General features: G+C 45.4%; 1 protein-coding gene across 1 annotated transcript; it reads right to left on the reverse strand.

Annotated features, from left to right (window-relative positions):
* Positions 1-442: 442 nt before the first annotated feature.
* FAAH2 (fatty acid amide hydrolase 2) lies at positions 443-22350 on the reverse strand. The gene is made up of 11 exons (XM_084813953.1): positions 22130-22350; positions 18049-18131; positions 16773-16909; positions 12208-12417; positions 11360-11479; positions 9902-10037; positions 8729-8846; positions 7287-7406; positions 6531-6642; positions 5586-5780; positions 443-4426 (listed from the first exon to the last, which is right to left on the reverse strand). The coding sequence occupies exons 1-11, from the start codon at positions 22331-22333 to the stop codon at positions 4251-4253; spliced, it is 1611 nt and encodes a 536-aa protein (XP_084670079.1). The 5' UTR covers positions 22334-22350; the 3' UTR covers positions 443-4250.
* Between the last annotated feature and the right edge of the window lie 939 nt (positions 22351-23289).

Raw genomic sequence — 23289 nt, forward strand, 5'->3', positions numbered from 1 at the left:
GTCACTGCAGCAGTAGGATGACACATCCTGATTTCAATCTCAACACAGAATAAAAAAAGGGTGAGGCAGATGTCCAAGCTTTAGTTGACCTAATGATGAACAGTTGGCTGAATCCAATGAGCCATGATCAGGCAGATTTTGTCTTTGATGTTTACCTGGAAACTTCTATCAAAAATGCTGAAAGATGCAAATGAGCCACAAATGCTAGTCTGCAGTTGAAGAACATTGCACCAGCTCACAAAATCCATCTGTTAGGGCTGTATCCATGCAGCTCATCTAACAAGTCTGAGCTCATCAAGTTCTTGGTGCAACAGTGGAGGTTGCCTGAGTACATGAAGCAGTTGGAAGACAAAATACTTTATGTAACAAGTGAGGAGGTCTGTTTCAAAATCACCAGAGACTATTGGGAAAAAGTATGTAAGCGGAGGTCTGCACAAGAAGAAGCTGACAAGAGTTGTACAAGATTTATTGATATAAGCAAACTCACTAGTTAAATTGGACAGGATGAGCCTGATGATCTGATTGGAGTACATGCCTTCACTTGGCTGCGACACCATAAATGCTTTTGCAGGTCGGGGTAACGTAACTCCCTTGAAACTACTGAGAAAGGACAGGAACTACCAGAAGATGTTCAATCAGCTAGGGAAGTCATGGGAAATCTCTACAAAGATGTTTGAGAAGTTAATAGCAATTCACCTGCCAAATGCATGTTCCAACTACCTGCACTACTTTTGTAAACGACCTATGTTATGAACTTTTCTGTGCCAAGCAAGGACAGGTGGAGTCCAGTCAACTTCAACCATGCAATGACTGCCTATTCATGCATACTCTTAGGGCCAATTTCCAGGCAGGAATTTGGAGATGCAGTTTAAAAAACCAGCCACATGGACCTAGCCTGAAAGATTATGGATGCATGACAGACTGAGATGGCAATTTTGTCACTGAGTGGATGCATGAACCATCAGCACTTTGGGCAGTTTTGGAGATGTTGACAGGAATGCACACAATTGTATGACAACTGCCAAAGTGCTCATGCTTATCCAATGGACTTGCTTGCACTGCTACATGCAAACTACAGTCACGTAGCAACTATGAAAACAGATGCAGACTTTGCGGTTGAACACGAGGACTCTGTAGACAACTGCAGCGGTGACAAACATTAAAATAAAATACAATATCAAGTGTTAGCTGTTGTGAAATGATAACACTGTAACATTTGTAAATAAGAAGATATGCACATTGAACAGTTGGTTAACACAAAACTACTAGTTATTTCTTTGCAATAACACAAAGTTACCTACTATCCATACATTGGGTAAGATTACATGACACATGGATACACTCATAGGTGTCTAACTATGGCATATCAAAACTAATGTACCCAAGCTATGGCTTGCTGGAAAGGTAAAAGAGTACCCTACAGTTGTCTAATTACCCCTTAGGTGTATATCTGGAACAGGTTATGTGTTACATAAATTGTATAAAATGTGGGAAATTTTAACTTTTTTCTTGATATATGGCTTGTACCACAAAAATTATAACCAATAAGGTCATTATTAAAATTAGATATTTGTAAGAGAATTCATTAGCTTTCCAACACAGTTTTAAAATTTTAAATCAGACATATGGTTCACACATTACAGCTTAAATGAGAAAAGTCAGAAAAAGATGGCTTTGGCCATCTTGATGACATCATGAAAAGCTTAAGCAACCAGTCAGAACGGGCTATCACATGAAAATACATTCCAGAGACGTACACCTTTCAAAAAATCATAATGACATTTTGCCAACTTACACGACACCGATTTTTGGCGTGGCCCGTGGACTGCGTGGGGCAGGAAGAAGAGTTATGCAACCGAGTATGAAACAAGAGGCAGATGCAACAAAATATGGGCCATAGCTCAGTGGTAGAGCATGTGATTTGTATGCGACTGGTCCCAGGTTCAAGCCCTGGCATCTCCAAGTAGTACTGGGAAAGGCCTGCCTGAAACTCTGGACAGCCACCGCCAGTCAGAGTAGATGGTACTGTCTGACTTGATGTAATGTTGCAGTATATCCTCACTCCCTAATAGGAGTGTCTTTATTTAGGGTTCCAGCCATGCTCCCTTTAGGATACAAATGAGCTACTCACTTTCTGTATTTATTTTCTAACTGAAACTCAACATTCTGTGGTTCCTGAAGGCCACCGAGCATACTCAGTCCTCACTGAACTCTGTAGTGGTGTTCTTCTCCCCTTAAGGTTTTTATTATTTATTGTACTTCTGCAAATCTCACAGCTTCCCTGAACATGCCAATACCACCCTCGTTTCTTAGTGGCCACATTTTATCACGCTAGAGGGAGGCGGATGTCTGTGCATTGAGTTCAGTATTTGAGGGAGTGGCGCTTTATAATCACCTTTATAATCACCCTTCTTCCTTACAGAATCAGGGAGAAGTTAAAGTGGAGATTTCCCAACGATACCCAAGCTGAAAGACCATGTACACAAACCTGTACTAACTCATCTCTTTTGTCCTGGAATAGTTAACCTGTCATGTTCAATGTTCTGTGTTAGGTGACTGCAAAAACTACAATCCCATATTTGTAGTAACTCTGGGCACTAGCAAGGGAATGTATCCTCTCTTAACCACTTTGACTGTGTAAACTAAAAGCTGGCTGAAGCATGTAAAGGAATAACCAGGGCCAGATGAATTCTACACTTTTAGGAATTCAGCACCATTAGACTTTTTCTTTTTAAAACCAGGTTCCTTTTCCACATGGCTTGCAAGCCAGAACAGGGATGAATAAGACTCTCCATTCAACAGGGGATGAGGCTTTAGTTCCCCAGCAGTGTCTTGCTTTTTCATAAGTAACAAAAAGCTGAAGACTCGGCAACAAAACAGTAAGCCCACAGCAGTTTGGATCTCATCTTTGGTATTAGCTCAGTAAGTGGTTAAAGCAAGCCGCCCTCAATCTCCCACCTCCAATAATATGATAATACTGGCCTGCCATACTAGGTTGCTGTAAAGATTACAAATTGTGTGTAAAGTGCTAAACATTTATTTTTAAAGACAAAAGCCCTGAGGATACTTCTTCCACCCAAAATGTCCTGTGAATGCCTCTTGAGACTTTCCTTTAGGTCTAGCCCTTGGTGAACATCACTACATATAGTTCCATACTCTATCATCCCTGGAGTACCAGCAGATTTTGGCCCCTTACCTCACAACAACTAATGGCATTAGATTCTGGGCAAAGGTGCCTGCAGTTAGAAATGAAGAAAAAACAACAACACTACAGACCTGAGGTTCCAGGAAACACATTAGGTTCTCTTTATCGAGTGCAATAACATACGTTTCATTTTAGTTGGCCCATGAGAACTGGTTGATGGTTTTCCATTTTTCAGTGCAACCCATCAAGTGGGTTGTGTGGAGTGTAGTAAGGATCAATCAGCAGCAGTCAGGGGCGGGGAGCCTTTCCACCAATACAAAGCATAACTTGGGCAGCACAGCTACAAGTTGTTGTTGTTGGGTCAGAAGAGGAAAGTGCGTTGGGGAAATAGTTGGTTCATCATACCTCCCAAGAAGCTGTCCCAGATTTGCCATCATGTGCCTTCAAAGAGGCAAAAAGCTGGCCTAAGCATCTCCCGCCATGAACCAACCAAAGTCCAGGGGTGGGAACACCAAGCCAAATTTGAGCAGGAGTCCATGAAGAGGTGAGGCTATGTTGGAGCTCCTTGCCTTGCACTATTCCCAGTGTTCTGTGCAAATTGTCAAGACATTGGGGACCACAATCCTCCCAAAGACATTTTAACAGGAGAGTCTCCAGCACTTCTCTCTGATCTCTTCGGTCTGGCCTGGTCTTGAAAGCAATACAAATAATGGAAGTTTGAGCCCTATTCTACCAATGGCCTTATCAGGACAAAAACAAGAATTACTCTCTCCCTCCCACAGCAAACAACATGACTGTCTCCAGTCAGAATTCCCCCAAAGCCCAGACTTCCCTGAAAAAGCAGAGAGCATTCTCCCACCTAAGATTCTCCACTCATTTTGTAATTGGAAAGGGAGAAGATTAGATGAGCAGCTGACCACTCCACTGTGTTGGCTTTTGCCCCATGGGAGGGAGTACCTAACATGGCGGATGGGATCATTACCCCATCCAAGTTCCCTTGGGTTGCAACGGGAGATGCACATAGGAGCTCTTGCAGTTTCAGATGCAATCGCCTGCTGCTAGATGTCACAGATGGCACTGGGCTTCATGTTCCAAGTGAGCCACGCTAGGATGTGCCAGGGCGAACCCAGCCTCCAAATGCCTTCTCCAAGTAGCGTGCCATGGCCAGAGTCAAGTGATCATTGTGGGGTCCTGCCACCACCTGGATGCCTAGGGGAAGGCCTTCCGTGCTCAAACCCAGTGGACACTGGGTCACTGGTAATCCCAGTACATTGAAGATAGCTAAAAGAGGACAAATAGTGGAAAAATTTAGTGACTCAAAAGCAATTCTCTGCAAAATAAAATTTCCAAAACACATACCACTGTAATACCTTTATCAGGCTAACTCAGCTCAAAGGCCACAAAATACTATACAAGATTTAGTTCTCCAGAATTCTTCATGAGTCAAGATGGTAAAACAAACAAAAAACAAAAAAAAAGGTGGGGTCTGTTATTTAAGCCATGGGGTTTGCATTTGGTTACAGTCTTAGATGGAAAGGGGGATGAGGCTGCAGAAATATGAATTAGACTCTACCAGATAGTTTCAGGTTATACCTGGGACTCTCCCCAGGGCTGCTGGAATGAAGAAACAAACAATTATTGATCCCCTGTTTTGAAACTATAAAATCCATGTTACCCAGAATTGTCTCCTTGGGCAAAACACACAGGTCCCTTGGTAGATGGAAAACAGAAATAGAGAAACCAGACAGTTTTTAAAATCAATAATTTTTACTCCAATGTTACCTAGAACTATTCCATGAGAATTTAGAATTATTGCCCAGGGAGCTCCATGGATTATGAGCTCACATTTGTTTGGAGGTGGCAGAATAGTGGGATGGGGCTGTATTGTATATACAGGTGCACTCACATATGCCTGCATCATATATTGACCTGGTTAGGTCAACATGACAACCCACCATGACTGATCATCCACGATGGGTTGTTGTGTTGTGGAAACTGCATCGGGTTTGCACAGGGTAGATTATTTTTCACGAAGAAGCCAGACTGAGAATCCATGGCTTGTTGTTGGTTTGGTCATACCTATGGTGGCTTCACATGACATCCAAACCTAGCAGGGCAACTTTGTCATGGGTTGTTGGGAACAGCTAGAAATTTGCGCAATTTCCTCTCTATTTTACTTCTCTGCCATGAGATTTGCGCAATTTCCCCCTCTGTTTCACTGTTTCGCCATGAAACATATTTGCATACGTTCAGGGATCCCTCACTGTTCTGTAACCCATATGTATATGTGACAGCTAGCAACATAGAACAGTGGAGGGAAGCAACAAGCATGAAGGGGAGGTGCATGCGTGTACACATATGTGAAAGGCCACTGCAAGAAAGAAATCCAAATTCACCCATAGATGATGTTGTATAAATAATAAGAATAGGAACTTCTTACCTGTGTAGGCAAAATTAAAAGGCATCCCCAGGGGAGCATGGTGTTTGGGAGCTACCACAGGGTGTGAAGGGTATAAGAGGATACCATCATTCCCCAGTAAATTCACCATCTCAGCCTGCAGACTTTGCGCCATGCTTGCCAGCTTAGCATTTGCCTTGGGGCTGTATTTCAAAAACTTCTCTGTTAGGCCTAGTACTAAGAGAGAGAAAAAGAGCGTAGAGACATTGGCAGGTTAAAGGTAAACCAGTTGTTTCCGGAACAAGCTGTGGCATTTCTAATGGGATCTATTAGTGAAGACTTGGTACACAAGGGTTTGAAAGCAACTCTTAGTAAGTGTCAGAAGTCTGGCTCTCTTGCTGCTTTGTTCATGCAGCTGCTGCTTCTCACTCCCAAACATGTATTCAATTATACAGTTGAGGAGGAGGATTGGACTCCTTTCCAAGGAGAGCTTAGACCAGGGATGGGCAACTATGGGAGGTCCAGGGGGCATTTTCAGCTCTAGACTCCTCCCGCCTGTAGGCTGCACTGGGAGGGGGGGAAATAATAACAATAAATGTTTACTTCTCTGCCACCAAAATTAGGTAGCAAACTGCTCCAAAGTTCAGTAGCTCTCAGAGCTTTGCGCTCTGTCTAAGCGCTCCATAGTCAGTATGTAGCACCATTTTGTTTTTGTTTTTTAATTTTGTTTTTTTGTTTTCATTTTGGAGGGGTGGCCCAACCCTGGCCTAGAAGAATGTCAGTGAGCATCGCCACTTTACTTCCAAAGGCATGGTGCCACCTTATGGTCCAAAATATTATTACATGAAAAATTATTACCAACTCAGCTTTAGTTACCAGGCAACCATCAACAACCTAGCCAAAACTAGTAGTTAAAAAAAGGATGACAGTTGATAATTGTCTCCAAGTCTCAGAAGCAAGCTTGCTGGTTCAGGAGCAAGAAGTTACCAATGGCTGGAAAGGTGTGTGAAGACATTCCCATCATCCATTTCAACAGCTCCCATGATGGCCACACTGGCTTTCCATGGTCTCCAAGCAGATCTGTAAACGCTTGAGTTTCCTGCAAATCATATGCATGAAAGAAGTACTGACAGAGGGAATCCAGGAACACTTCCTACTTCCATCTGGTCTGTCCATTGCTAGCATTTTAGGTAAGATGGCAGTCTATACCAAATCTCTTTTCTTACTTTACAGAGCACAATGACAAACCACCCGCAGTGGGAGAAGAACTGTGAAACAAGACACTGACAGGCCTAAGTGAATGCTTTTTCAAAGGATGTTCTAGGGAAGCTCGAAGTTCTGTGGAAGCCTAGTAAGAGGGCCCTTAATGAGAAGATCAGCACCCCTGAAAGATACTTTGCTCATCACTACTGCTCTTCCCCTGCAACGCAGTGCATTCACAGGAGAGCACTGTGTTCTAGGGAGCACTCTTGGCTCATGTGAGATAAGGAGGAGGCCCAACAGGCCTGTCCAACACTCTGCCAGAGCTGACTGCATCCTACAGCAGGTCCCATGAAGTGTTGTGTTTTTTTTTACAAGTTCATAAGGCTTCCTTAGTAGACACCCAATGTGGAACAGTCAATGTGAAAAGGGTTCCTTGAGGGTAGCAAGTGTGAAAAGCCACTGACCTAAATACCTCCTCCCCAACATCATTACAGGAATAAAGGCTTTCTGTTGCAAGTGGGCTTATGCCATTTTACGCACCTCCCCGTCACTGCCCTTTGAAGACATCATAGCAGACCAGATCTGGAAGGAGTACTTCATTTTGTGAATGGTCACATTCTGAACTTGAATCCCCAGGTCAGTCTCCAGGTGCTTTACCATCTTAAGTATAAGAAAAAGAAAGAAGAGAGAGAAGAGCCATCACATCATGTCCTGCCCTCTTATAGAAAACAGTTATTAAAGGAGGAGTGGGAGACCTGTTGGCCAAAGGCCATCCAAGGACCTTGGGGGGGGGGGGGTGTCTGTCACCTCCTAAACTCAGGCTCCAGAGCAGCCAGGGAATGATTTCCATATGCACATACATAATCTGATATGGCTCCACGCTTGGCAATTCACAGTTGTCCAAACACGTGAACTACTGCTACTAAATAGTACCGTGCTTCAGGCAATAGGATATAAAGACCCTGTCTGGAACATTTTATGCATGACGGCTTTTTCAAACATGTGCATATATCACTTGACTGTAATCACTGGGTGGAGGACATGCAGATGTGAAGTCTCCTTCACACTGAAGGATGAAGAATGATGCCCTAAACTCTCCGATACTTCCCCTGCAACAGCCCATGACACAAGTTTGCTCCATGTCCTCCATTTTCAAGAGCATCACAGTTTAAGTAAATGTCACTTAGTTTAGGGATCACAGGTCCACAGTACTCCTTAAATTTGCCATTTTGAATGGGCAATCCTATAGTGACAAGATATGGGCTAGATAGATATACAGCCCAGTATACAATGTGTCCCATTGTATTTTGTCCCAAAATGAATCCTCTCTTAAGAAGCTGCCTTCAGACCACTGATCGATCTAGCTTAGTATTGTCCATTAACTAGTTCTCTAGGGTTTCAGACAGATTTTCCCAGCCGCACATGGGGATGCCTGGAACTGCACCTGGGACCTTCTGTATGCAAAGCCTGTGCTCTACCACTGAGCTATGGCCCCTCTTAGGCTTCTGCACAACACAGGGTGCACGTATACTGGGGTACATGAGGGCTCACAAGACAAATTCACACAAGCTGACTAAGCTGCAATTTATCCAAATGCCTACCTAAAAAGGAGAGCCTCGTGTGGTGCAGAGCAGTAGGCAGCAGTATTGCAACCAAAACTCTCCCCACGACCTGAGTTTGATCCCAGCGGAAGCTGGGTCTTGGGTAGCTGGCTCAGGTCAACTCAGCCCTCCATCCTTCTGAGGTCGGTAAATGAGTACCCAGCTTGCTGGGGGAAAGGTAGTCACGACTGGGGAAGGCAATGGCAAACCACCCCGCTATAGTCTGCCATGAAAACGCCAGCGCAAGCGGCGTCCCTCTAGGGGTCAGTAATGACCCGGTGCTTGCGCAGGAGGAACCTTTCCTTTTTCCTTTCCTACCTAAAAAAACCTGTTAATGTGATGGCACACAAGTTTTTACGCAACCAGATGCAACTGCCTTACCTTTTGATGAGCCTGAAGAACCTCTTTGTCCACAGGGGAAACAAAAAAGGACCCTCCATCATGCTTCATAGAATAGAACTTTACATTCTCCAAGGATACCTTTTCATCCAGCTTCAACCTGATGAGAAAGGAATAAGATGGACACAAGTCAGCTGTGAAGAGCACTCTGTTTTATCATCCCTTAGAGGGGCTACAAGCTCAAGTTCAAACTGTGGGCTTTGGCCCAGACCAGCTCTTAAATGTCAGGCTTGTGGCCTATAATTTGTACTAAACGGTTAAAGTTAGTCAGCTTGCTTTGTTTAGAAGGATGTATGAGATGAGTAAATGAAACGAAGTAAAACTGGTCAAGGCAGACCGAAGGTGAAATAAGGAAACAACTCAGGAGCAAGTCAGTTTGTTCTAGCTAGATGTGCTCCTGATGCTATCACCCCTTCCAGGAAAGACCAAGAGAATATTGTTGCAATCCCAAGGGCATTAGGGACAAGCATGGACACTATGTGGTACCCATGTGAGTGCTGCGTGATGTTGCCTGAAGCAAGCAAAACAGCAACTGTTTGGTGACATCATTTTTTTTGCAACTAGCTGGAGTTGTAAACCAGAAGCAGAAGAGTGTAACTAAGGGCTTCGGACAAGAACCAAGACAGAGAAGGCTCCATCTGTAACCAAAAGGGACTTTCTAGTGCATGTAGCATTGCTTTTCTTCAATCCCCTCTACACATGAGCTTGTTGGTCAGCCATTCACATAGTTGCATTGATGGGAGTATGAGAATAACTATCTAGAGAACAGTTTAGGGAATTAGGATTGCTTTTACTGCTTTTACACACCCCCACACACAAACTTTTTGTGAAATTTCCTCAATAAAAGTTACAAGCATAGTGTTAACAGCAAATACACATGTTGCTATCTCTCCCTAATAAGGTCTGCAAAACTGGGTAACGTTTAAATTAGCTAAAAGTGGCCCATATGCTAGTCTTTGACAAACACATAGGTCTTATTACCTGCTCTTGGTAGAACACTATGGCAAGTAGAGGGCCGCAAACCAGTGAGAACACTCATCTTGGAAGATTTCTTCAAGAGAGCTGGCAACACTGATGCCAGACACCAAAAGCTTTTGTGCTTCATAGCAGCACAGGGTTCTTTTTATGCCCTACAAAGCAGTAAGAACCACCTACTTGGAGATGTTTGGTCCAGCCATGATCCTCAACATGGGGTCTAGGTCTTCTGCATAACGGCACATGGGGCCAGTGCAGAGGAATTTGGTCCGAATACCCACGGCATTAGGGAATTGGCCATCATTGGGCACCACACCTGCACAAATACATACGCACACAGAGGCCCCGAGCTTAATTTTGCATGACAAATCACAGGCGTCTGGTTTGGTGTTGGTTGTCATGGGGTAGGATTCATATGGCATCATAAAAGAGAAGAGCACTGTTGTCAAAGCTACTTGAGGTCCAAACCACAATCCTAACTAGAAGTAACTCTCTGCTACAATTGCCAGTTACTCTGTGATGCAGAGCTGAAGAGATGCATATTCTGCTTCTGTCCAGGAGACCAAGGGTTCTTCTCCCAGGAAGAACATCACAGCAAATGGGAGACCAACCTGGCCCCCATCCATCAACTAGACAAGGTGCAGCGGATCCAACGTTTGCTTTCTTCTTCGCTCCTCATTGTATTTTACTCTTGCATTGTGTCTATTATATTGTGAGTCTGTATGCAAGGACCATCTTATTTGTGGGGGCGGGGTGCTGAAGCACTTTCAGCCAAAGGGGGAGATGACATTCCAGTGGTGGGCAGGGCCAAAGGCAAAAGGGGGCTGGATCAAAGGGAAAAAGGGCAAGGCCAAATTACTAAAAATACCAACATATTTTAGCTTAAAACTCTTAGTGCCAGTAATTTATCCTTGGGAGAGGCAATTCAGCCATTTAGAATAGGGGGAAAAACTGCACAAAAGCTGGAAAACCACCAAACAATAGGTGGAAAGAAGGTGGGCCCAGAAGAAGGGGGGCAGCCATCAGGGGAACCCTGGAGTGGGAAATCCAGAGGGCCAGATTTGGCCTCTGGTTTGAGGTTCTGCACCCCTGGTCTTATTATTTATGTATTACATTTCTATAGCCAAGGCTGTCAGGGTAGCTCACCAAATAATTTCAGTAAGTGGGCAGGACTTAGAAAATGTTAGGTATTTTTATAGGCGAATGACAACAATTCAACAGGAGACGGTTAACAAGATTTCAGATTTATTTCCTACACTACAGAAATGCCAGTTTATGTAGGAAGTAAGGCAAAACCTTCAGGAAAAGTTCATGACCCTTCTCCTGAACCAGATGCCTGAATTCGCAAGACTGGTGTCTTGAGGTCTAGAGCAATTGAGGGCTTTAAGCTTAAGCATGCTTGAACTAAAGGAAACCGTTCTTAATGCTTACCTTCCCCACCGTGGCACCCTCCAGATGTGTTGCACTACAACTCACATCATCCCCAACCAGGCCTTGCTGGCAGGGTGATGGAAGTTGTAGTCCAAGACATCTGGAGGGTCCAGGCTGGATAAGTTCATCAAGATATCCTCTAACTGTTCTCTGTCCTTTGCTGTCTTTTCAAGCTAACTTGCCAAGAACTAGAAGCATACCCAGTACCTGTGGTGGGTTTGTGTCCAAAGATTCCATTGAAGAAAGCAGGCATGCGGATGCTGCCCCCAATGTCCGAGCCGACCCCGATCACAGAGCCAGCAGCTGCTAGGATGCAGCCTTCTCCCCCTGCATGAACACAAAGGCCACACTTGCATTGAACCAGAGTCAAATCCGAGTAACTTACATGCTTGCCACTCACAGAATCTGTTCTGGCGTGACTTAAATGCGTACATACACATGCACACACACTGCAAGGGAAGACTACATGGCTTTCGCAGCGGCACCAACACCACTACGCAATACGCTTATCTAACCTCACATACTTGCTGATCCAGCCCAATTGCAGAATCACTGAGATTCTATGCTCACACTCTGTGGCTTTCAGGTGGCTTTCCAAACCATCCCAGAGTAACCCCAACTCTGCATTATATCAAAATCAACTGAAGGGTAAGCAACATGTTTCAAAGTGACTTCCAGTGCCCAACACATTCTCACTCAGCTCCGGTCCCTGCGCAAGCTCCCCTGTCAACATAGGCAGTTAACCACTTGCAGGAGGCTTGGAAGTACCTCTAGACAAGGTTTTTATTTTTCAACAGCCCTGCCTCATTCACAGAATTTCAAGGGGTCCAGAAGACAGTGTCTTCTGCTTGTAACCTGCCTGTACTTTGCCACTGCTTCTTCCAACTTTTTTCTTTCCACAAAATGAAAGGGAAAGAAGGGAAAGATGGAACACCTGCAATGTCTTTTGATTGGTAGCGCTAGGAGCCCTCTGTATGGAAGCCCTCTCTATCAGCCAAGATCAATTTCATTTGATCAGTCAAGCATGCAGTCACAAACAGGGAGAGCCCACTCACCTGAGCTGCCTCCTACTATGTGGTCTCGGTCATACGCATTGTTGGTCCGTCCATAGACACGGTTGCTTGTCTCAAACCACATGCACAGCTCACTGCAGTTGGTCACACCTAGTGGGATGGTGCCAGCTTGCTTTAACCGGGACACTACTGTGGCGTCTGACATGGAGATTAAGTTGCGGCGGGTAACCAGTCCAGAAGTACTGGGCAGCCCTACCATGATGAGGGAAACAAATGGAAAAATGGGTCAGCGATTCCACAGCGGCTAAGATCATATGGAGAAGGAAGAGCATACAGCCAATAGCCGGGGGAGTAATTGGCCCACAAATGGCAACATGATTATACTCTCAAGTTCAGCATTGCCTAAAAACTGGTGTAACTGAGTAGGCAGTAGCACGCCCCCCACCCCCAACACACACACATTGTTTCTTCGGTGACCCTACATCAAGCAGGCATCTTTGGTTCTGTTTTGGGGGGCATTTTTCATTTTCAGAAATCCATTTCTTCCCTGTAACAAGTGAGACAAGCTCCTCTTCATCATCCAAGTATTCCAACTAGTAGAAGCAATCCACCATCCTTCTATTGCTAACCCCAAAAGGTGGGAAAAAATGAACTCAAGAAATGCAAAAAGGTCTTAAAACCACAACACTTAAGAACTGGTTTTGCTTACCCTGTGCTTCATGATCTGCCTCCTTTCCAGCCAGTTCCTTGACCTTCAAGAGCTCTCCCCCCGGAGTATATACACACGTATAGAGCCCTCAAACCACCCCCACCTTCTGGTATCTCCCGTATGTGTGTGTGTGTGGAGGGGGGGATGGGGGTATTAGCCAAGGAGCACAGGGAAGGTGGGGAGCAACCCACAAACTGTTAGTTTCCTGGTTGAGCTTTCCTGCCCACCTCTTCCATGGATACTTGGTTCAGCCTGGTAGTCCGGAAAGTGACTGGGGGTTGATAGGCAAAGGAGTATTTTGGTTAGCCAGTCTGCCCTTCCTGCCACACACTCATAAGGTGCAGTAAGGACTTGTCTTGAGGGAGGGAAGAGCTGGTTTCAGCCAGAGGCCTGGAGCCTTCATAGGAGCAGGACTTTAGCAACAGTTAGCACAGTTACAATAAGGAAAATCCAAAGCACCAGCAATGAAAACACCACTGAGAAAAGGAAACATGCACTGCACTTCATACCTACATTCACCTTCCTCAACCTGATAACCCCCAGATGTGTTGCATTACAACTCTCAGCATGCCCCAGCCAGCCAGGCTTGCCAAGGCATGCTGGGTGTTGTAGACCAACACATCTGGAGGCCACTAGACTGGGGAAGGCTGACCTAAAGCATAACTGCTTCAGGATTCAGGTGGGTCTGTACTACACTTTATAGCAAGATAACATGCCTTTTTAGAAAATGTAACATCTGGAAACTTTATTTTCCATCCCTCCTCCAAGCAGCTCAAGGCAGCATACATGGATCTTCCCCCTCCTATTTGATTTTCACAAGAACCCTGTGAGGTTTAGGCTAAGAGTGTGTGACTGGCCCAAGGTCACCTCATGTCTGAGTGGGGACTGGAACCTAAGCTTCCCAAGTCCTAGTCTTACATTCTAGACCAGAGGTGGGGAACTTGTGGCCCCCCTGACATTGCTTTGGACTATAACTCCTATCATCCCCAACAAGTCATGTTGGCTTGTGCTGATGGGAGTTGTAGTTCAAAACAACATCTGGAGGGCCACAGATTCTCTGCTTTAGCCACAATGACTCTTCTTTGGCCAATCTTTGGAGAGCACACTTGATGAATCATGAGCTTATAAGAGTGCCCCTAGTGTCCACCTGCATCCACATTCAGGAAGCATTGCTTAGGTATCCCTGGCAGTCATTATTTTCAAGATCGCCTCCTCGATAGAGAAGGGAAGAAACTGCTTTTAAAGAACAGGCTATTCTTTAAAGAATGGCAATTTAAGAAATTCACGAACAAGCTCACTTGTTATAGACAGGGCTCTACAGATTGTGGCTGGACTCACTAGACAAGCTTTATTGTCTAGCAGCCAACTGTGAAGTCCATTCTCTCACAGTTTCAACAGGCCCTACTTCTAACCAAGGATGCTTAAGAGTACACCTTAAATGAATATCCTGCCCTATTTAGGCACTTAATGAAGTTACTACTTTAGAAGACACACAGTGCAAACCTATGTATCTTTACTCAGAAACAGGTTTAAGTGGATGGAGCTACTCTCAGGATTTTTGCAAATTGCTTCTCCCCTCTGATTTAATGCCAGACTACAAGAAGGAGGAATTGGATAATTGGGACAGGCACATTTCCTTTCTCTCCTTCCATCTTCTGTTTTCCACAGACCATACGACAGTTAAAAGAGTGCCTGAAAGGAATCTTCTTGCACTCCTCTTATAGGGCAAATCTCACTTTCTGTTCCTGCATAATTGCTGTAAAATGCTGGGAGTACCTCAAGAAGAGAGAGACACATCTCCCCACCCTCACATTCTTTGAGATTCAGCTGGACATTCTTGTTCACCAAGATCAAAGACCTTCCCTGCCCTGGCTTCTTGGCAAATCAGGTTGTTGAAGGTTGGGTATAGGTAAACAAAATAGGGGATGGGAAAAGGAACTGGGAATACATGGAAAGCCATTGTGAAGCACTGCAATGGTTTGCATAAACACTGTGTAAGTATAGCAATAGGTTTTATTGATTTCAATAATTACATGTGTGTTCTGCATTGCACGTTTCGAGTATATAATTGTGACCAAATGTAACATTAGGCACTGTACACTTGAAAAAACAAAACCACCTTTAAAAAAGGTATGATGGTGAGGATTCAAACATTTTGGGTCATGTGAGTAAAAGTCTGAAATGAGTGACAGCCTAAGGCAGAAAGATCTGAGCGCTTAACTGTTAGTAAATAGGCTGACAAAGATGATGAAGAAGAAAACCACCTGAAACAAAACAGATAGATCCAACGTGGCACATATGGGAACAAGAGAACTGGAAATAAGATGGAAGACAAAAGGTCCCAGATTCAGTCCCTGACATCTCCAGGTAAAGCTGGAAAAGACCCTGTCTGAAACCCTGGAAAATTGCTACCAGTCAGTGTAGAGTAGGCAATAGTGAGCTAGATGGACCAATGGTCTGTCTCAGTATATGGCAGCTCCCCACGTCCCTACAAGATTATTCAAGAAATGAGAAAGAGATGAGGAAAAAAGCACAGAGAACTAAAATCTGACTTCCTTCTCACATTCAGATCACTTCCTGCTGAAGTTTAGACAGGCAGCAAAATTCCCCTTTGCAGGTGACCTAGAGAACCTACTTGGAGGGGGCCATCTTGGACCTAATAATCCATTTTCCTGGTCTGACTAATCAAACATCAAGGCCTTGACTTAACTTTATATTTGCTAAACATCTGAAAAACAGTACCTGACTTCAGTGGAATGAGAAAAGGGGAGTCATAGAACATATACACCAAAGCAAGGGGAAGTGGGCAAGTGCCTAATCCTAGTCAATGAGCACTGACAAAATGAATTGCCATGAAGCAACACTCATACCTGTCAATGCCACAATTACGCCATGTTTATAGGCTTGTTATGATGCTTGGTTATTTTTAAAGTTTAATTTTATTGTTAGTTACATGTAAAGACAAGTATGAATTTAATGACGAAATAAACAAGCATGACAAAAAATCACTGACATGGACAGGCGTATTGGATACTATTCCTAAAGAACCTATTTGGAAAGACATGTTAGGAATATCCTACACTGGACTGACCACAACTGGAGAAGACTCGGTTCTTGAGATGGGGACTAACTGGCAAGTATCTGTTAGGAAACTAAGACACTAGTGAGGGTATACAGGGCAACCCTTCTCCTTACTTCTACCAGGCGAAATGATGAGAGAGACAGGGCCAGTTTGCACGATACAGTGGGCTAACAACAAGCCATGGGTTAATCACTGGGTGGCTGAGCCCCTAAACAACCCAGCGCTCTGGGTACGGACAACATTCTAAGCAACCTATGATGGATAATGGGCTGCTAAGGAAAAGTGAAAGTGGTGGGTGCACGGGACACAGCACATCACATTGTGAGAACCAGGTCACTGGTGGCAAAGTGATAATAGTAGCATGGTGGATTTGGAATTACCTAGCCCCGGAGGCTAATGGATTCCAGTTTCCTGAGAGCTCTTGAGGAGTTTACAGTTGCTTTGCCTAGCACTCTTCTTCACCCTGTGTCACCCTGTGGGATACAGAGATGATGCAGGTGCTCAATTTGATAGCTCCCAACTGTTCTCTCCCACTGGAGAGTTTGTGCAGCTTCTTGGTTTGTGAAGGAAATGGGAACCATGAAGCAGGTAAGGAGTTAGCTTGGACACAAGTGGTATGCTGTGAACATACCTGCTGTTTTATTCTTGTTGTTGTCTCTTAGATTAATCTGTTACTCTAAGTTGTTCTGGAAATATTAATATTGAAGGGCAGGGTATAAATCTATAAGATAATTAAATTAAACAAACACAAACAAAAAAGAATGGCTGCAAATGGAAGTCCAAGAGGAGGAGGAGAAAGCTATTCAAAAAACGCACCATGCAGCTCAAAGGCCTCTTTGATGGTGATAGGAACCCCCAGGAAGGGGAACTTTTCCTGCAAAGTCTCTTCGTTATCATGCCCCTCAGAGAGCAGCTTGTCAACTTGATGAGCCTCCTGCAGGGCTGCTTCGAACCTGAGATGATGGATGGGAAAGAGCAGGAGGAAAAAGACAAACTCGTCAGCCTCTAGCTGGACCCTAACCTGTCTCCCAAAGATGCTCACAGTGTCCAATTCCCATTGTTCTGCCCAAATTTCTACTTTGGGTGCACAATCAATAGTAAGCCAGGGGAAAGACTTCAGAAAAGCAGCCTAAATGGAGAAAGACCAAACGCTGCTTTGTTTCATGAACACCACAACATGGCAACACCGCCAGACCCATTTGCTGAGCAGCAAGAAGGGTAATCCTGCAGCAGCAGTCTTGATCTTAGACAATCAAAACAAACAAAAACAGGGTTCTGTCCCCAGCTTTTCCTCAAATCTGCAACTTTGTGCCAGTTCTCAGGCTAGGACTAAGTGGCTCATAGCTTTAAATGTCTTCACCAGAAAAGGAGCATTATGATGTACAAGGGAAGTAGGAAATGTGCATCTTATCACAAGCACTCCCAGCTTTAACAGAATTCAGCAGGTAGGGGAGAAGGGATCTATTTTAAAAATTTGAACAGGTGCCGAAACTGGTAAAAGGCATGAGTTTGGCTTCTCAGGCAAATCAGCTTTTCAGCCATTGCTTACCAATCTGTAAATGGCACTTCTGAAAATAGTTTAAGTCAACTGGGGCAGGGGTGAAGGGAAAATAAATGAAACAGCCACATTTAGAGGCCCGCCATTTCTGATGAAATGCTGGAGACAAAAACCATGGGGAATGGCTTTCTTCATCAGGCTCTGCTTGTCAGCTCCCCAGGGGCATCTGATCACCGCTGTTGGAGGCGGCGCTCTGGGTGAGATAGAACTCTTTCTCATCCAGCAGGCCAGCTCTCATGTTCTTAGTCTGAAACAAGGTCAGTGAATAGGGTGAGAAAGTCCAAGGAGTACTTTGAGAATGGGGAGAGCTCCCTTTGTTTGGATTTCGACAAGTTACAAATGAGTTTCTTTTGCTATGGTCATGTAGCAAATCATAACCATGTGAGGGCTTGCAAGAATTTTTCGGGCACAGGAATGGCTCAGACAATACGTCTTGGGACAGCAAAGAAATTCAAGCAGACTACCACACTTCTTTCCTTCCCCCTCCCCGCTAAAGACTTGTTGAACAGAAACTCTGGGGTTTATGAGGCTCACCTGTCTTTGACAACTGCATTGATCAACGGGTTGACTTGCTTAATCCTCCCAATGTAAGTTTCAATGACATCAACGCATTGCACCTGCAAGAGAACAGAGATTAGACTATTTTCATGAAATTATTTTTTGCATAACTGGCTAGCTTTCAGAGTGGCTACAGAGCAGAGCATCTTGGCAGTATTTTTAGATGTTTGGTTTTATACAAGGTTATACGTGTCAACATTCAACGTAGTATTAGTGAATAGTGTTGGACACAGACCAGGAAAACCTAGGTTTGAATCACTTCAGACGACCACTGCTGGATCAGGCCAAAGGTCAATCTAGTGCAGCTGTTTCCCAAGTGGCCAACCAGGTGTCCCACTGGGAAGCCCACAAGCAAGGCAAGAAGTCAGTAGTACACCCCAGCTGCTGGCTATTGCTTGCCAGTAGCTGGAATTCAGTGGCATACTACCTCCATACAGCCAAGAATGGTAACCATGGTCCAATCACTGTATTTCAGCCTGACTCACCTGAATAACTATGTTGTTGTGTAGGAGGTAAATGGGTGAAGCCCATGTACATCACTGTGATGTATAAATAAGATAAAGCAAATGTACATCAAGTGAATATGAGCTGTAAGATGAGGGAAGCCTCTAATGATGAGAGCAGATTGCAGAAAAAGGCAGAACTGGGCTATGGGCCACTAGCTCCTGTTCACCATTATGGATCCTTTTCCTCACCACTTTGAGAAAAATGCCCACATCTCAAAACCATCTCTGGTGTTCAGCTCAAAAATAATTGCAAAGAAAATTATACAGAGCTGACAATCGAAATTCAACAACAGCCTTGGCCATGTTCACATGAGCATGCTTGTAATGTTTAACACTTAACATACTTGCAGCCCCATGTTGTTTTCACGGAGTGCCAATTCACACAAACATTTCTGCCTTCCAGAAATGTCCAGCCCTTGCTAGACATTTCTAATTTTTACCACGTAAGACTTTGTATTGCACAGGAGAGAGTAACTGAGGAGATTTTTACCTATAATTTGTTTATGTAACATAAGCATCTGAGAGATGGATGTGAGAATATGTAAGGAGGACTGAAGTAAACACACTCCCCTGAATGATCCCAAAGAACAAGTAGTAGTTAATGTTGTTCGCCTGTGTCTACACAAGGCTAAGCCTACAGGTTCTGGATAAGTTAGAATTTGAACAGTGTTTCAAGACAGCTTTGGAAAATTACCCATGAGACTACAGTAGATGGAGATTCTTCCTAAGTTGCCCATCAAGATTCCTAGTCTACTTGCAACACATTCACCAAGAAAGACAGTAGGAAACCACATTCTGGTAATTGCAAAATGTTCCTGTCTTGACACAAAGCAAACCACAAGGCAATTCAAAAGTTACAGGTAGGAACAGGACATAAAATTTACCTAGAAGAGCCAGTAAAACAAAATGCGATTTACTTATGTAAATTTTGGACTGGAGTAAAATTAGGGTGTGGGTTTAAACACCAGTATGGTTCATTGTTACTTCCTTAAATAGTAAATTGCCTGAGATTAGTAAAATCACCACCAGAAAGAGGAGTTTTTTATCCCGCACCATCACCGCCGCCAAAGTATGTCATAAATGTGATGTCATACAGGTGGATAAAGCAAGGTGGTCAAAATCATTGTGGATTAATAACTTTGCAAAACTGCCTTAAATCCATGGTCTACTCTGCTGTCAAATGAAGGACATGCCAATGCAGACAAAAATCCCCGAAGGTAGTTATTCTCTTAGTCCCTATTAACTACACTATTTGCATTAATTTTCAAAAGCACAGCTAGGAGTGTTTATATTAGGTTTCCACTATTTTCCTCCAGAGACTTTGGGTGACTTCAGAGAAACTAAGTTAATTCTACAGATAAACAGGTGTGGCAGTGACTGTGGTCGCACATAACGTTAAACCATGGTCCATTTCTTTATTTTATCTTAAATTATAAACTCAGAATAAAGTTTTCAGCCCTATGCAGAGTTAGTAAAATATGAAGAATCACATTTATATGAACCAGATTTTTTTCAGTGCCGATATTTTCTACAATATGTAGATTCTTCATACAGAATCTATATGAAGGCTGTATGTTCAGCATACAGTGGCACCTTGGGTGACTTGCACTTTGCTCTATATGTACCTGAGATTAGCTGCCCTTCCCATTCAGTTTGCAGAAGTCAGAAGTTGTTCCAATAAAGGATATTGCTTCTTATCTTTAACGGAAGGTAAAGCACATTTGCAATGGAGGGATTTCTTTGTTCTTTTGGCTTCTGATGGTACTGCCAGGCCAAAAGACTCAACCTAACACTCAGCGAATGCACGCAGTTATGGCTTCAAAGTACATTGCGCATCAGGAGGAGATGGGCGTTCATTTGTTGAGAGAGAGAGAAGTTCTGGGTGAGAGAGTCTGTTGATTTGTTCTAGGGTGGAAGATTTACCTGTGAAAGCCCTTGCACCTAGACCAAGAAAATCTTTCAAACAGCCACATTTCTAAACCACCTCAACAAATTACAATTTATTTAAAGCGCTTTTAATCCCACTCTTCAGTCGGAAAGGGCGACCAGAACAGTTTACAAAGATTCATAATAAGGCAGTCTCTGCCCTCAGGTTTACAGACTGAATAACACAGGACCCAAACAGAAAAAGGATCAGGCGGAAGAAGACGGAATGGCAGGATAGCAATTAAACAGCAGCAGCAGGCAAACTGCAGGACACTGAGCTGCAGAGAAGAGAATGCTGAGGTGAAGGCGGGGAGCTATCATTTTCCTACCAGCTTAGTAGCGAAAGATATCTGGCAGATTATCGGACACTTGCACACCCCACTCACTGCTCTCTTTAAAGTCTTCAGGGATCAATCCATAATTTAAGAAATCCTCAAATCACAGCTCCCTTAATCCCAGATTGTGGGGTGGGGTGGGGTGGGGGAGAGAGGCAAAGCGTGTTTGTGAGTCCTCATAAAAGCACTCCAATCCTAACACAAACTAAGCCCTGGCTACTTTCATACCCACTGATTAGGGCTTATGGGGGATACGTGGCTCAACCACACTACGAGCGAGAAGGATCTTGGAATTGTTGTCGATCACAAGCTGAATATGAGCCAACAATGTGATGTGGCTGCAAAAAAGGCAAATGCTATTTTGGGCTGCATTCATAGAAGCATCGTTTCCAAATCCCGGGAAGTACTAGTTCCCCTCTACTCGGCACCGGTTAGGCCTCACCTGGAGTACTGTGTCCAGTTCTGGGCACCACACTTTAAGAAGGATGCAGACAAACTGGAGAGGGTTCAGAGGAGGGCAACAAAGATGATCAGGGGACTGGAAACAAAAGCCCAGTGAGGAGAGACTGAAATAACTGGGCATGTTTAGCCTTGAGAAGAGAAGGCTGAGGGGAGATAGGATAGCGCTCTTCAAGTACTCGAAAGGTTGTCACAGAGAGGAAGGCCAGGATCTCTTCTCGATCATCCCAGAGTGCAGGACACGGAATAACGGGCTCAAGTGACAGGAAGCCAGATTCCGGCTGAACATCAGGAAAAACGTCCTGAGTGTCAGAGCAATACGACAATGGAACCAATTACCTGGGGAGGTGGTGGGCTCTCCCACACTGGAGGCCTTCAAGCCGAGGCCGGACAGCCATCTGTCAGGGATGCTCTGACTTGGATTCCTGCACTGAGCAGGGGGTTGGACTCCATGGCCTTGTAGGCCCCTTCCAACCCTACTATTCTAAGATTCTATGATTAGGGCTTAATTTGTTTTGGGATTTAGGGGGCGGGTTGGGAAGGGAGGAGGAGGAGGAGGAGGGGGAGGAAGCGGTTATTTTTCACCACAGCGACGCAGCCACTCTGCACATGCTCAGGGGGACCCCCCTCCCCCCCAGCATCCATTCACATATCAGCAATCAGGACACGACCAGGGCGCCTGAGGCGGCTTTAAAAATGAAACTCGGGCAGGAGGGACTACGATACCCAACAGCCCCCGCGGAGGCCGCTCCCTCTCACCAGCCCAGGGAGGCCCTCAGGGCGGCCCGAAGCAGCTTCCCCGGGCGCGGCCCGCCACGCCGCCCGCGTTACCTCCTTGCGGCGGATGCGCCGCGCCAGCTCTAGCCCGGAGAGGAGCAGCAGCGGGTGGCCGGGCGGCGGGACAGCGCGGAGGGCTGTGCGCGGGGCGGCGGCGCAGGAGGAGGCGCGCGCCGCCAGGCCCAGGAGCGCGAGGAAGGCGCGCGACAGGAGGCGCAGCAGCAGCACCGCGCAGCGCTCCGCGCGCGACAGCCCCATCGCCCCGCACGTCGCCTAGTGGAGGAGGAGCAGGAGCGGGAGCGGGGTCGCTCAGCTGGCCGCCGTAGCCACGCCCTTAAAGGGGGAGGGGCCCACTGCCGAGCTGCGCCCTCCTCAGATTGAAATTGGTGGCCCGGGGGGGCGGGGAGCGGTGTCCTTTCGGGCGCCATTTTGGTACCCCGGGGAAAGCCATCTCTTTACTGTTAATACTTACACACCGCTTATATAATAAAATCCCTAAGCCATTTATAAAAGGTGCCCCCCACACCAGTCGTGTCCGGCCCTAGGGTGCGGTGCTCATCCCCGTTTCTAAGCCGAAGAGCCAGCGCTGGCCGAAGACGCTTCCGTGGTCATGTGGCCGGCATGACTGAACACCGAGGTGCACGGAGCGCTGTTCCCTTTCCCGCCGAGGCGGCGCCTATTTATCTGCTTGCGATTTCTTGCTTTCGAACTGCTGGGTTGGCAGGAGCTGGGACTGAAGACGGGAGCTCACTCCGTCACGCGGCACTCGGGTCTCGAACTGCTGTCTGCCGACCTTCCGGTCTGCAGTTCAGCGTCTTAACCACTAAGCCGCCGCGGCCCCCTATACAGCTGATGTATAGTTTGACCCTAATTCAGGGGTAGGCAGCTTACGGTCCTCCAGTTGTTTTGGCCTACAACTTCCATCAGCCCCTACCAGCATAGCCAATGACTGAACACCGAGGTGCGCGGGACGCTGTTACCTTTCCCGCCGAGGCGGTGCCTATTTATCTACTTGCAATTCCTTGCTTTCGAACTGCTAGGTTGGCAGGAGCTGGGACTGAAGACGGGAGCTCACTCCGTCACGCGGCACTCGGGTCTCGAACTGCTGTTCCGGTCTGCAGTTCAGCGTCTTAACCACTAAGCCACCGCGGCCCCTAAGCCATTTATACCTGTATTGAAATCACAGCTTAAAATACACTATTCATAACAATTTC

Source organism: Heloderma suspectum, chromosome 9, assembly GCF_057233095.1.
Source record: "Heloderma suspectum isolate Gila_16-S chromosome 9, 16-S_ref, whole genome shotgun sequence".
NCBI classification, from domain to species: Eukaryota; Metazoa; Chordata; class Lepidosauria; order Squamata; family Helodermatidae; genus Heloderma; species Heloderma suspectum.